This window comes from Rhineura floridana, chromosome 2 (genome assembly GCF_030035675.1).
Source record: "Rhineura floridana isolate rRhiFlo1 chromosome 2, rRhiFlo1.hap2, whole genome shotgun sequence".
Classification (NCBI taxonomy): Eukaryota; Metazoa; Chordata; class Lepidosauria; order Squamata; family Rhineuridae; genus Rhineura; species Rhineura floridana.
In genome coordinates, this window is record NC_084481.1 from 237,669,569 (window position 1) to 237,683,149 (window position 13,581).

Genomic DNA, 13,581 nt, shown 5'->3' on the forward strand with positions numbered 1-13,581 from the left:
ATTCATAGGGTTTTCATGGTAAGAGGTATTCAGAGGTGGTTTACCACTGCCTTCCTCTAAGCCTACAGCACCTGGTATTAAGCAATTGTATTTATTCAATGACTTTAACAATTCACTCCACAGAAGGAGGAAGTAATATACTTCACTCTGGAGGAAGGGCTGGATCCAAAACCAACCTTCCACTGGCTGCCTTGACAGGTGGGCAGGACCCCCCTTATGTCAATCACCCGATGTCATATGAAGTCAGGTGCTGATCTGATCCCTGCTGAAAGCAGCATGGCTTTCACTGGATGCCAGATTTCAACACTGAATACAAGATACGGTTGAAAAGAAACAATCCCAAAGTTCTAGTTTATTCATTTGCAGCCACAGCTTTACTTGTCATGCATCTGATGACCATATGATGTCAAATGAGTGTCAGGAGGGTGTGGCCTGGCTAAAATGGCCTTGCAGGCTAAACAAGGAGGCCTGATGAGCCTAATTACAGCTGTGGTAGTTCCCCCAATGCTACTTTATTTGGACATATTGGATAACAAGAAAGGACAGTCTTTGTGTAGTAAAAAAGCTCATTTCAAACATTTTAATCCTCTTCTAATAATAAACAGGAAAATTTGACACTGTAAAAAAAATTGCACTTTTCAAGTAGTGAAAGGGCCACAGCTCAATGTAGAGTATGTGTTTTGCATGCAGAAGATCCTAGGATCCATATCTGACATCTGAAAACGCTCATCTGGAGAACTCGTGTACACTGACAGCAGCTCTCAAAATACTGAATTAGGTGAATCAGCGGTCTGATTCACTATCAAGGAACTTCCTACGTTCCTATTTAATTGAGTCTCAGATGCTGTAATTATTGCAAATGAACTACAGAAGAGCAATATGATATTTAAACATATGTAAATATGTAATGGACTACAACCCATGGATTCAGTCCACAGATCCAAGCACACCAATGCGTACAAGGATCACCAAACAGATCATCAGTGTAATCAGCTTTGACAGTAACAATCCACTATATTCTATCCCCCTGACAAAGAAGTGATCAGTAATATAAAAGATTATCATACCAACCATGTATTAGGAATTTTGCACACGGACCCATTCCTAGCAATGATCAGCTTGACCTTGGATGATAGAGGCAATGATGTTTTACCCTATACAGCCAAGAAGTCACCTTACGTGCAGAAGTTTACTCCTGTGTATGGGTCTTCTATTACTGGATAGAATTTATGACAAAGAGTGTGCACACACTTACTTGGGACTAAGTTTCACTGACTCTGAGTAAATACAGTAGGGCCCCGCTTTACGGTGCTTCGCTTTACAGCGTTCCGCTAATGCAACGGTTGTCAATTGCAGAAAGGCCCCACTCCTACGGCGCTTGTTCTGCTTTTACGGTGTTTTTTGGTCATCAGGCGCTATTTTGGTCAATGTTACTCAATGCATTCCGTTTTACAGCGGGGGTCCGGAATGTAACCCGCTGTATGAGTGGGGCCCTACTGTAATGCGTAAGAGTGTGCTGTAAGAATATAACTGTTTAGTAAAAATAACCTGTAAGTGTCCCTGTTGAAGAGGTTTATCAACAAAACACACATTTATAAAATGGTGTCTTACCCTAATACAGTCTCCTTTGGGGATATCAAATACTGTTTCAATTTGATTTTCCACTCTCTCGGGATCTGCATTCTTTAGATCAATCTGCAAAACAAAGTTACTGTTACAGCAGCTAAATGATTAGGACAATAAACAAATCCTATTGGAGCAAAAAAATGAGAGAAGGCAGCCATATTCACTGGTGTTTTAAAAATGTGTGCTATAGTTACATATTCGTTTTTCCATATTTTACTAGCAACCTGGGAACTTTCTATGTCTTTGTTAAACTAGTGTTCTGCAGTCAAGGAGGGGGTGTCTACTTAGAGCAACTATGTGAAATTGGAAACAGTTGGTTCAGCATCATCATATTTTACATACAAAGCACATAAAATTACTAGATAATGTACAAAACATTTTTTAAAAGACAAATCCCCGGCCTGCAGGTTCACCATCTAAAATCAACTGATACAAAGGGAAGAGTAAGGCAGGTGACGCAAAAAAGGGAAATCAAGCAAACATAAGGAAATACAGATTCTGAATCAAAAGCTAGAACAGCTTAAGAGAACATAGAAGAAATAAACAGGTTTCTAATTCTGTTGTTCTACTGAAAAAAAGGAAGAGGAAATAGGAGGCAGAGAGTTCTAAGCACAGGGAGAAGCCAGCCAAGACACATAACCCTATGCTTGATTTCTTGGAAGTAAGTGTCAATGTTTTCAGTGAGGCTTGCTCCCAGAACTGCCGCTTGCACGGTCAAGGATAAAACAGTGCTAAGGAAATAGGATGCCGAACCAGAAGATTAAATTCAGCAGTGTAAAGAGTAAGAAGCTTAGTAGTGCCATAAGATTCATCTTATGCCCACTAAGACAAGAGCCACTAGTGTGGCAGCACCTGTCCTTTGGAATGAGCTTTGAATGACTATCAGAATACCTTCAGTATTGGCATTTGGGCGCCTGCTTAATACTCATCTGTTCACCCAGGCTTTTCCTGAGGTATGATCCAGCTATGTTGATGTTTATTATTTATTTATTTTATTAAGCTTATATACCGCCCGACTAGCAACAGCTCTCTGGGCGGTGAACATTAAAAATACAATAAAAACAACACAATGCAGTATATCACAATACAAAACTGTACAAAAAACTGTACAGTCTAAAATCAAAATATAATAATTTAGAATTAACAGGAATTAAAATGCCTCAGAGAAGAGTCTGGCCACCGCATTTTGCACTAGCTGTAGCTTCCGAATCGTCTTCAAAGGTAGCCCTACGTAAAGCGCATTGCAGTAGTCCAGACACGAGGTTACCATAGCATGTACCACTGATGTGAGGTCCTCCTTACTCAGATAGGGACGTAGCTGGGCTGTATCAGTCTGACCTACAGATTTGTGATGTATTTCATGCTGTACACTGTCATGATATTTTTCTTCTTAATGTTAGCAGGTATAGAAATTTTTGCAAATAAATAAACAAAATTGGGAGAAGAAATAGGAAAGCCTTAGAAGTAATAATAGTTTATAAACACAGACAGACAAACTTAAATCAGTGAAGAGAAAACCACAGAGGTGACCCACAATCAGAACGGCAACTTACCCTCCTGTGGCTCACCTCTGTCCCAAGTGCACTCAGGGGTGCTGGGGACAAGTCATTGTTCTGTCTTAAAGCTTAATCGAAGAATTATTAATTTATTAAGTATTACCTTATTTATAACAGGAATTATTGACAGCTGTGCTTCAAATGCAAGATAAAAGTTTGCAACCGTTTGAGCTTGAATACCCTAGAAAACAGTATTAAACATTTGAGAGTTTGTGCATGTAATTCTCCCCACAAAAGACTGTCCCAGAGAAAAGGGACATAGTTGTAGCTCAGTGACTGAGCACATGCTTTGCATGCAGAAGGTCCAAGTTCAACCCCCAGCATTTCCAAGTATGGCTGAGAGACCCCATCTGAAAACATGGAGAGCTGCTGCCAGTCAGTGTAGACAGTTATGAGCTAGATTAACCAATGGGCTTGACTCAGTGTAAGGCAGTTTTAATTATTCCTTCACTTTTATTAATAGCTTATGTAATTATTGTTTATTGATGGTCTTATCGCTTGGCAAATTTAATTTTATTCTTTTCATATACATATTGCAAAACACTCTGGGATTTTAACTGACGGAGGGCAGTTTAACAGTGGAATAAATAAAATAAATAAAAATTAGATCCAACTCAGTCCCACTGTAGCATTATTACCAATGTTGCAATCATTTTGGTTCTTCATACCTTATTTTTGGTTGACCAGAAATTAGATTTAAATCCTCAACAGAGCTTTCACAACAGAGCCTAACATTACAATCCTATGCATGTTTACTCAGAAGTAAGTGCGGCATAGTGGTTAAGGTGTTGGACTACAACCTGGGAGACCAGGGTTCGAATCCTCACATAGCCATGAAGCTCACTGAGTGACCTTGGGCCAGTCACTGCCTCTCAGCCTCATGAAAACCCTATTCATAGGGTCATCATAAGTTGGAATCGACTTGAAGGCAGTACTTTCCCCCCCCAAGTTTCATTGTGTCCAGTGGGCTTTATTTATTTTATTTTATTTATTTATTTATTTATTTTTATTTAATTAAGCTTATATACCGCCCGACTAGCAACAGCTCTCTGGGCGGTGAACATTAAAAATACAATAAAAAATAACACAATATAATATAACACAATGCAAAACTGTACAAAAACTGTACAGTCTAAAATCAGATTATAATAGTTTAAAATTAACATGAATTAAAATGCCTCAGAGAAGAGAAAGGTTTTAACTTGGCGCTGAAAAGATGATAGTGTCGGTGCCAAGCGCACCTCCTCGGGGAGACTATTCCATAGTTCGGGGGCCACCACTGAGAAGGCCCTAGATCTTGTCACCACTCTCTGGGCTTCCCTATGGGTCGGAACCCGGAGGAGGGCCTTCATAGTAGACCGTAGTGTACGGGCCTGTTCATATCGGGAGAGGCGTTCCGACAGATATCGTGGTCCCGTGCCGTATAAGGCTTTATAGGTAAGTACCAACACTTTGAATCTGGCCCGGAAGCATATTGGAAGCCAGTGCAGGTGAGCTAGCACAGCTGTTATATGCTCAGACCGCTTAGTTCTTGTTAGCAGTCTGGCCGCCGCATTTTGCACTAGTTGTAGCTTCCGAACCGTCTTCAAAGGTAGCCCTACGTAAAGCGCATTGCAGTAGTCCAGACGCGAGGTTACCATAGCATGTACCACTGATGTGAGGTCCTCCTTACTCAGATAGGGACGTAGCTGGGCTACCAACCGAAGCTGGTAGAACGCATTCCGGGCCACCGAGGCTACATGAGCCTCAAGTGTGAGGGAAGAGTCTAAGATGACTCCCAGACTACGAACCTGTTCCTTTAGGGGGAGTGTAACCCCATCCATGTCAGGGTATATATCCACCATCCGATCAGAGAAACCATCCACCAACAGCATCTCAGTCTTGTCAGGATTGAGTCTCAGTTTGTTAGTTCTCATCCAGTCCATTGTCGCGGCCAGGCAACGGTTCAGCACATCGACTGCCTCACCTGAAGAAGATGTAAAGGAGAAGTAGAGCTGCGTGTCATCAGCGTACTGATGACAACGCACTCCAAAACTCCTGATGACCGCCCCCAGTGGCTTCATATAAATGTTAACAAGCATGGGAGACAGAACCGAACCCTGCGGGACCCCACATTGGAGAACCCACGGTGTCGAGCAATGTTCCCCAAGCACTATCTTCTGGAGACGACCCGCTAAGTAGGAGCGGAACCACTGCCACACAGTGCCTCCAACTCCCAACTCCGCGAGCCTCTCCAGAAGGATACCATGGTCGATGGTATCAAAAGCCGCTGAGAGGTCAAGGAGAATCAACAGAGTTACACTCCCTCTGTCTCTCTCCCGACATAGGTCATCAAACAGGGCGACCAAGGCAGTCTCAGTGCCAAAACCAGGCCTGAACTCTGATTGAAATGGATCTAGATAATCGGTTTCATCCAATAGCGCCTGGAGCTGGTCAGCAACCACTCGTTCCAGGATCTTGTCCATAGTGAGCTCTAATCTTATACTCATTTACTTGGGAGGAAGTCCCACTGAACTCACTGGGGCCTATATCTGAAAAGACTTGTTAAGGGTTGTATTGTAAGTGTGCTTAGGATTTCAGGCTACAATCCCTAGCACTTGTGCAACCCCTAGCACTTGTAGAGGCATATTTTCTGACATAACACAGGATCCAACTCTTACAAAGCCAATAATCCCATACAATCTTTCCTGATCACAAATTGCCTAAGATGGACCCCTAAGTTGTCCTTTTCCATTATTATTTTTTAAAGTTATCCACAATGACAGATGGAAGTTTTCTTGAACCATTTGGAAGAGGAAGACTGTTCATTGCTCCAGGGGGAAAAAAAGGGTACACACAAAACAGAATTTACCGTTATCAATTATACAGCAGGGAGCAAAGGAATGTACTTCAAAACGCCTACCTCATTTGCATCCACTACAAGCAAGACACCTTGACAAGCAGACAATGATCGTGATACTTCATAACTAAAATCTACATGGCCCTGTGGAGGAAAAAATGATACATGATTTTCAAGAACATTGTTGACTTGGCAGCTCAAAATCTGGTTAATGATATTTATTTTATTTATTGGATTTATTAGTCGCCCATCTGGGAGGATATCCAACCACTCTGGGCGACATACAATCAGAAGTATAAAATTACAATGAACAATAGACATAAAGACATTAATACATTAAAATCACCACCAATAACTGCAGATCCCACAGAACCTAATTTTAAGTTGTTCTGAGTTTATGGCTAACTTTAACTTATTTAAACTGTATCCCTGTTGTACCTTGCTTGGAAAAGGCAGGATATATTTAAATACATAGAAGTTTTGAGAAGATCCATTTGAAATCCACTTTACCCATCCCATCTTGAGCAGCTCAGAGACAAATATTTGACAAACATCTTCTGGTTCTTACCCTATAGGGAAGAGAGTGGACGACGTGCCATCTTATCACCCCCTCTACTCATAGCCTCCTTGCAGAAGGCCACATTATGTTTCCCCCAGCCTTGGAAAAATTCAATTCAGTTTACATTAAAAGGCACACCTACCTAGTTTACACCTTCCAGAACAATGCGAAAACTGAAAGACAGCCTTCCCTCAAAATTCACACTTCACTGAATTTTGCAATGCAGTTCCCGAGCCAAGTAATGCATTCAAAAATGCACACACTAGGGCAGCCCTTCCCAACCAGCACGCCCCCAGATGCCGCCGGACCACAATCCCCATCAGCCCCAGCCAGCATTGCCATTGGTCAGGAAAGATGGGAGCCATGAAGCTGTGGTGTTACCCAACTGTGTGCAGACTTACCAAAAAGCCTGAATCTAGTTTCTGATATTTCACAAATTCATGAAGTGATGGAACAGAAGCTACATCTAGCTACCTGAGGCCAGTGAGATAACAGACAACTCTCCATGACATGAGGAAATGGCACCATCACCAACATCCTCATAATCTTGGAGGAATGGGTCACCATAATATCCAAACCAGAGCCTACCCCCATTAGGAAACTAATTATGAAACCTTCTTGACCTGTCATTAGTTAATCGTAATTCCTGAGGAAATGGTTCAAAAATGATAGTTTTATTAGAAGAGGGATATTGGGCAGGCTTCCACAAATTTGTTACACCCTGTGGTAGCCAACCTGGTAGCTCCCAGATGTCTCCTGACCATTGGCCATGCTGGTTGGAGTTGATGGGAGTTACAGTTCAAAACTTCTAGAAGGCATAAGGCTGAGGAAAGTATAGGATCTAAGGCCTGTACAGCTTTGCATTTGGACTTTCTGTTGAAGATGCCATTAGAGTCAACAAAGAGTCTCTGTGCCAAATGATGAAGTTTTCTGGATGACTCATCAGCCTCAATCTTTGTAAACTTGCTCATTAACTTCGCTTCTTCTACTGAATAAATTAACTGTATTAGTTTAACAACTGCACTGTGTCCAATGATTAATTGCAGTTTTACTTCACTCCTGTCTGGTAACAATGGAGCTTGATCCAACCTACCACATGTGCAAAAGGATTCCTTCCTGCTAATATATCGGAACACAGCATCCCTGCGTGAGCCCAGCTACACAGCCTGTTCAGAACTCCTAGACCACAGCCACAAATTTTGCTCCAGCCCATGGTTATTTAAGGATTATTTACATACCACCAAAGCTACTGGGCCACTTAATGTAAAGGTTAAAACATAAAGTATACAAAGAAAACAAACAGAAAATCTAAAACAGAATAAAAGCACAAGCAGAATAAAACCAAAGTAAAACCAGTAACAAGAAATAACAATAATGCAAAAGATCTAAAAGCACTAAAAAAAAGCTTAAAGAAAAAACGAAAGAACACGCTACAGGTCAGATATGTATTACTTCCACAACTTTTAACAATTAACTTACAGGCGTATCAATGAGATTTAAGAGATAATTTGTTCCTTTGTGATTATAAATGAGAGAGGCAGTCTGGGCTTTAACAGCGATTCCTCGTTCCCGTTCCACTTGCAATTTATCCAGCACCTGCTTATTATGGTTAGGGTTGCCATATTGCCCGGTTAGCCGGGTTTTACCCAGATTCTATGCATGCCACCCGGCGCCCGGCTAGCCCCTTAGGTGGCCCGGATTCTCAGCTTTAATTTTTTAAAAAAATTAAGTTTCTAGGTGGTCCGGTTCTCGAGATATACATAAAAACGTCTGCCACCCCCCCGACTGTTAAATCTTTCTTTAAACATTACTGTATACAGTACTATAGCGCTTCGTAGCTTTAACCCCGCCCATTCCGCATTGCAGCCAATCAGGGATTGCGTTTCAGTTTCATTCACCTGAGGCAGTGTCTAGAAAACAAAATGGTGGTTTCCCCCCCTGTTTATCTGAAATCTCATAAATTGGGTAAGTATATACATTTCAGTTTCTTTTCCTCTTATGTGCAGGAGTCAGATCCTGGGCAGTGTTTTCAAAACCTTCCCAATACTTGCTTTTGTGGGGGTAAAAGCATGCTAATCCCATATGCCCAGAGTAAATCCCATTGAATTCAATAGGACTTACTTTTGAGTAGACATGGTTATGAATGTGCTCAAAATCAATGGGACTTTGGAGTGCATGTAAAAAAGAATTGTGTTTGTGTTCTAACTCTTTCTGCCCCCTTCTCCAGTCCTATTTTAAAGCAAGTAGGCAGGGCTTACTTAGGTATTACAGTTTTTATTCTGTAGGAAAGTAATACTGATTTTTTTTAAAACTAATACTGATTTTTCTGCAATGACCAACTGGTTTGACAATAAACTATTATATGGGCTGTATGTATTTATACATCTGCAGTGTGTGCGTGTGCGTGTATGGAGTCTTTCCAACACCCCTGTGAGGTAGGGTTGGAAACCAAGGCAGCTCACAACAAGAAATAAAGCCATTTAAAATCCAATAACCATAAAAACAAGTATAAACAGTTGCAAAACAGCGTAAAGTGGCATGATTCGGAATTTTGGGTTGTGTGAATGAAGTTGCTTATCACTTGAGGTTGCATTTCTGTCCCTGTTTGAGTAAGGCCCACTGAATATGCTGGGACTTGCTTCTGAATAAATAAACCTAGGATTGCACTATAAATCTCTTTACAGTTTGTGTAAATAATAAATATATTTGATAGTCATGCTTATATAAATATTTCTTCATTTATCATATTTTTGGTTTTTGGTTAGGAATCCTGACTGGTTGTGAGATGCTTAATTTTTTGTCTTACTCATAGGAATCTTGTTGTGATTGGTATGGTATTACATTTAGGAAAGTGTTACTGCCTTCTGTTTTTTTTTTCCTATTTGCATTTCACTTATCTTTAACCTCACTCCGTTACAGCTATAGAAGCAACAGCAGCATATGCAAGATAATTAACTCCCATTAGTGATAAGAACAAGAATTTATAATTATTATTTCAATTAAAACAAGAGGCTTATCAATACTTTGAAGAGGACCAGTTATTTATTTTCTTTCTGAGCCCAGGACTGGGTCTTTCATGATGCCCGGTGGGGGGGGGGAGCAGGAGAGTAGTCGATAAGACAGACATCCTGGTATTGGTAATCTAATTAGCAAGGTATGTGTGGAGTTGTTGCACACTTCCAGGCCCAGTTTCATTTTGAGTATGAGGGTGGAACCTGTGTAGATGTGGTTGATCAAAGGGAAAAGAAATTTTGAGTTAAGCAAAGCTCTGCTTTTATAAAACCTCAGAAACATACAAATACTTTGAATGTCTGAGTGCCTGCACCAGTGGAATACTGGAGGAACTTGTAAAATTTACTGCAACAGTATTTAGAACTGAGCATGTGGTGTGAAAGACTCCTTTTCCTAACATTTTGGCTTCTTGTTTTTCTCCACCCCAGTTTTTGGTGGTAATTCCTAGGCACAAAAACAAAACAACTGGACAATCAAAATTTTAATATGCAAATAATATGCATAATATGCAAATAATTTGCAAATAATTTGCATAATATGCAAATTAACCTGCCCGGATTTGTGGAACTGGAATATGGCAACCCTAATTATGGTCAGCTTTGACAATTGTTCCTAAAGGGTCAAACATACTCAATAATTAATGTACAAGTGAGTAAGAAAATACTGTAAATTTATGCATAGCCATATTTCATTCTCGTAGGCATATGGCTATTAAAAAAAGAGAGAGAACGATTTCTATGTATTATCTTTCTTAATCCATTCCTATCAAGAAAGCTATAGTTCCAAAGTTTGGCATGGCAGCCAGATAATATTCAGGGAAATTCATCTAAAATATATTGACGCAATGGATAAGCAAATATCCTCAGAATTGATGGTGCAGGACAAAATGGATGTTTTGGTGCCCAAATGTTTTAATGTGCAATATTAGACCCAAGTTCAGTCATTCAGATGGGCCGTGTGCCCTTCCTTGTCCTGTCTTATATGCCAAAGTATAGATGGTCAATCAAAGGCCAGCAGGCTGCATCTGACTTACCAGGGCTTTCCCGTAATCTTGTAACCAAACAGGTATTCCGTACAAAAATATGAGGGCAGAAGCTTCAGCAAACTGCATATGCTGCCACCTATATATATGTTAGTCTGTATAGAAGGCCTTTCTACAATGCTCATGATAAGAAAAGACAATTCACCAATGAAAAAAAGAATGGTGCACATTCAGTGGACAAATCCAGATTTTGCCAACATATCTGTTTGCTTAACACATTTTGCCTCCATGAGTTCAATTTTTAAAAGTGTTTGGCATTGAAGGGGAGGACAAGAGAATGGGCAAATGGAAACATCTATGCTTCTCTTGGCAACAAGGTGAATACTTTTTTTTTATGCAACCTGACTGCAGTTTCACAACAGAGACATCAACAACAAAATAGCCGTTATCAAATTCAACTCACTGAAATAGAAACAAAACTTTTGGGTCCCATTTCTATAAAATATCCACTTCATCACTGCAATAAACGAAATTTTATGAGCCATTACACTAGAGAAAGCACTATATTTTAGGTATGAAAATCTTGCTAAATCTATATTGTTACACAATGGTCAGTATATAACAGACCTCTGGCATGAGAATTGTATTGCTGTGCATGCATAACAAAGTAAGATGAAGCCAACCGCTGCAATCTGTGGTGGAGGCCCTGTTAGCCATTCCACAGCCTGCAGATGACTCCCTCACAGCAGTGCGAAAAAGGGCTTTCCACATGGTGGCACCTATCTCATGGAGATCAGTCAGGCCCTGACTGCTGGGTGCCTCCGACAGCAATTATAACATACCTCTCTGCACAAGTTTTTGCTGACTATTAATACTGAGTCCTTACATCTCTAGCTACCATAATTGATTCTGATGTTTTCCTCTTGTTTTATTGATATGGCTTTTATTGTTATATTTTGTTTTATGATGTCATAATGTTCTGTAAACTGTCTTGGTATTTCTTTGAAATGAAAGGCAGTATACATATAAATCTAATAAATAAATCATACCACAGAATGATACAAAACATGAGGCACACTCTAAAATTATCTCACCTGTTATCTCCAGCAGCCTATCTGCTAGAGTACTTTTCCCATGGTCTACGTGAACTATTATGCTGAAATTTCTAATGTTTTCAACAGGAAACAATGCCATATCTACTGTGTCCTAAAGCACATAAAGGAAAAGTGTCACAAAACATTAATAGCCTAGGGCAGCAGACAAATCATGCATCTTTGCCAATGCACTTATATTCATTAAAACCACAAGATGCAATTTTACATTTTCTGTTCCAAGACACAAACTGAGGAAAAAGAGAGGCGCTTCAGCCTCACACAAGTTTGCTGTTCTGATGTACATCTTTAGCAGCTTTACAGCATTTGTTTATTTTCCATCTCCATTCTGATCCAACCTAACCAATTCTTTACTAAACCTAGTTATGCCAAACTTCCCCAGCCTGTGACTTCTAGATGTTTTGGACAACATCTCCCATCAGCCTCAGCCATCACTACAAAAAACTCAGCTTTAATAAGCAGCAAATGCCTGGGTGAATAAAAATGTTGTTAGCATGCACTGAAAATTTAACAAAATCAGCAGTTGCTTTATGGGAGGAGAGGATGATTCCACAAGCTGGGCACCATAACAGAAAAGACCATCTGCCTGGTTACTGCAAGATGAAACTCAGCAGGCTGCAGCACTACCAGACAGGACTCATCCAAAGATCTTACCATACGGGCAGGTCTATGTGGGAGATGACATTCTTACAGGTTTCCAAATCAGAAATAGTTTAGGGCTTTAAAGTCAACAAGACAACCTAAAGTTGGCTCAGTAGCAAATTAGCAACCAGCACAGTTCTTCAAAAATGGGGCCGCAAGCTCAATAAACAACCCCAGTAAGCAGCTTTGCCAAAACATCTGTAGAGCATCAGGTTGGGGAACACTGGATTATGTTACACACATATGCAGAGTATGCATGCTTTGAGCAGCAGCCTATGAAGATTCACATGCACACACAAAACAAAAACAGCAGATATGCAGTTCTTAATAGTAACTCATTCTTGTAAACCACTTAAAGGTTTGTTACAATCTAGCACTATATACTAGCCATGACGGCTATGCTCTGCCTCCATAAGCATTCTAGATACCAGTTGCTGGAAACCGGCAGGAGGGGAAAGTGCTCCTTGCACTCAAGTCCTGCTTGCAGGTTTCCCATGGGCAACTTGTTGGTCACTGTGAGAACAGATGAGCCATTGGCCTGATCCTGTATGGTCTTCCAACGTTCTTCTCCGTTTTGTTAAATAAATAAAACATACATACTTAGGAGATAAATTTCACTGAAATGAATGGGACTTACTTCCAAGTAAATGTACTTAAAACTGGGATATTACTGAGAAAACATTCACTTCCCTGATACTCATTAAAAAAACACTAAGGGAAGAAAACATCAGATGGCCACAGAGCACAGTTATGTTCGTAAAGTAGTAGCAGGAATTAGGTACTTGATGTCCTCTACTACAGAACACAACCCAGCAAATTAATACCCCCAACTTGCTATGGAAATGTTTGTCATATATTTACTTCTCAACTATACTGTTACAAAATGAGCTTAATAATGCTGAAATCAACCCTACCCTACAGATATATTTATAAGTACACAGACAGCTGTCACCTTGCCAGTCTCTGAGCGATATTGCCTGGGGAATGTGACACAATGTCCAGGAGGCTTTTCTAGCCCCGGAGAAAAATATGAAAAAATGCCAGCATTATATGACCTCTTGAGGCTGACACAAAGACATAAAGCCTTTTTTACAAGTGCAAGCATGTTTTTAGGAAAGCTGCAGAAGTCACTGTTCAGGCTGTAGTACGACAAGCAAAGTGCTTAGAACAGGGCATAAATGCAGCCACTGGTTCAGCATAGTGTTCCACCAAGATGCTTCTTTCTACAATCAGCCAAAGGGATCCTTAACAAA

The 13,581-nt window shown here is 40.4% G+C and overlaps 1 protein-coding gene across 1 annotated transcript in view; it reads right to left on the minus strand.

Annotated features, from left to right (window-relative positions):
• The window catches only part of LOC133377872 (translation factor Guf1, mitochondrial-like), a 30,964-nt gene extending 17,395 nt beyond the window's left edge, over positions 1–13,569 (minus strand). Inside the window, 7 exon segments of the mRNA XM_061612660.1 lie at positions 1,612–1,695; positions 3,286–3,363; positions 6,085–6,165; positions 8,060–8,190; positions 10,187–10,204; positions 11,669–11,780; positions 13,281–13,569. Of these exon segments, the coding sequence (XP_061468644.1) occupies positions 1,612–1,695; positions 3,286–3,363; positions 6,085–6,165; positions 8,060–8,190; positions 10,187–10,204; positions 11,669–11,780; positions 13,281–13,433 (657 nt within the window). The 5' untranslated portion in view covers positions 13,434–13,569.
• Positions 13,570–13,581: the final 12 nt, after the last annotated feature.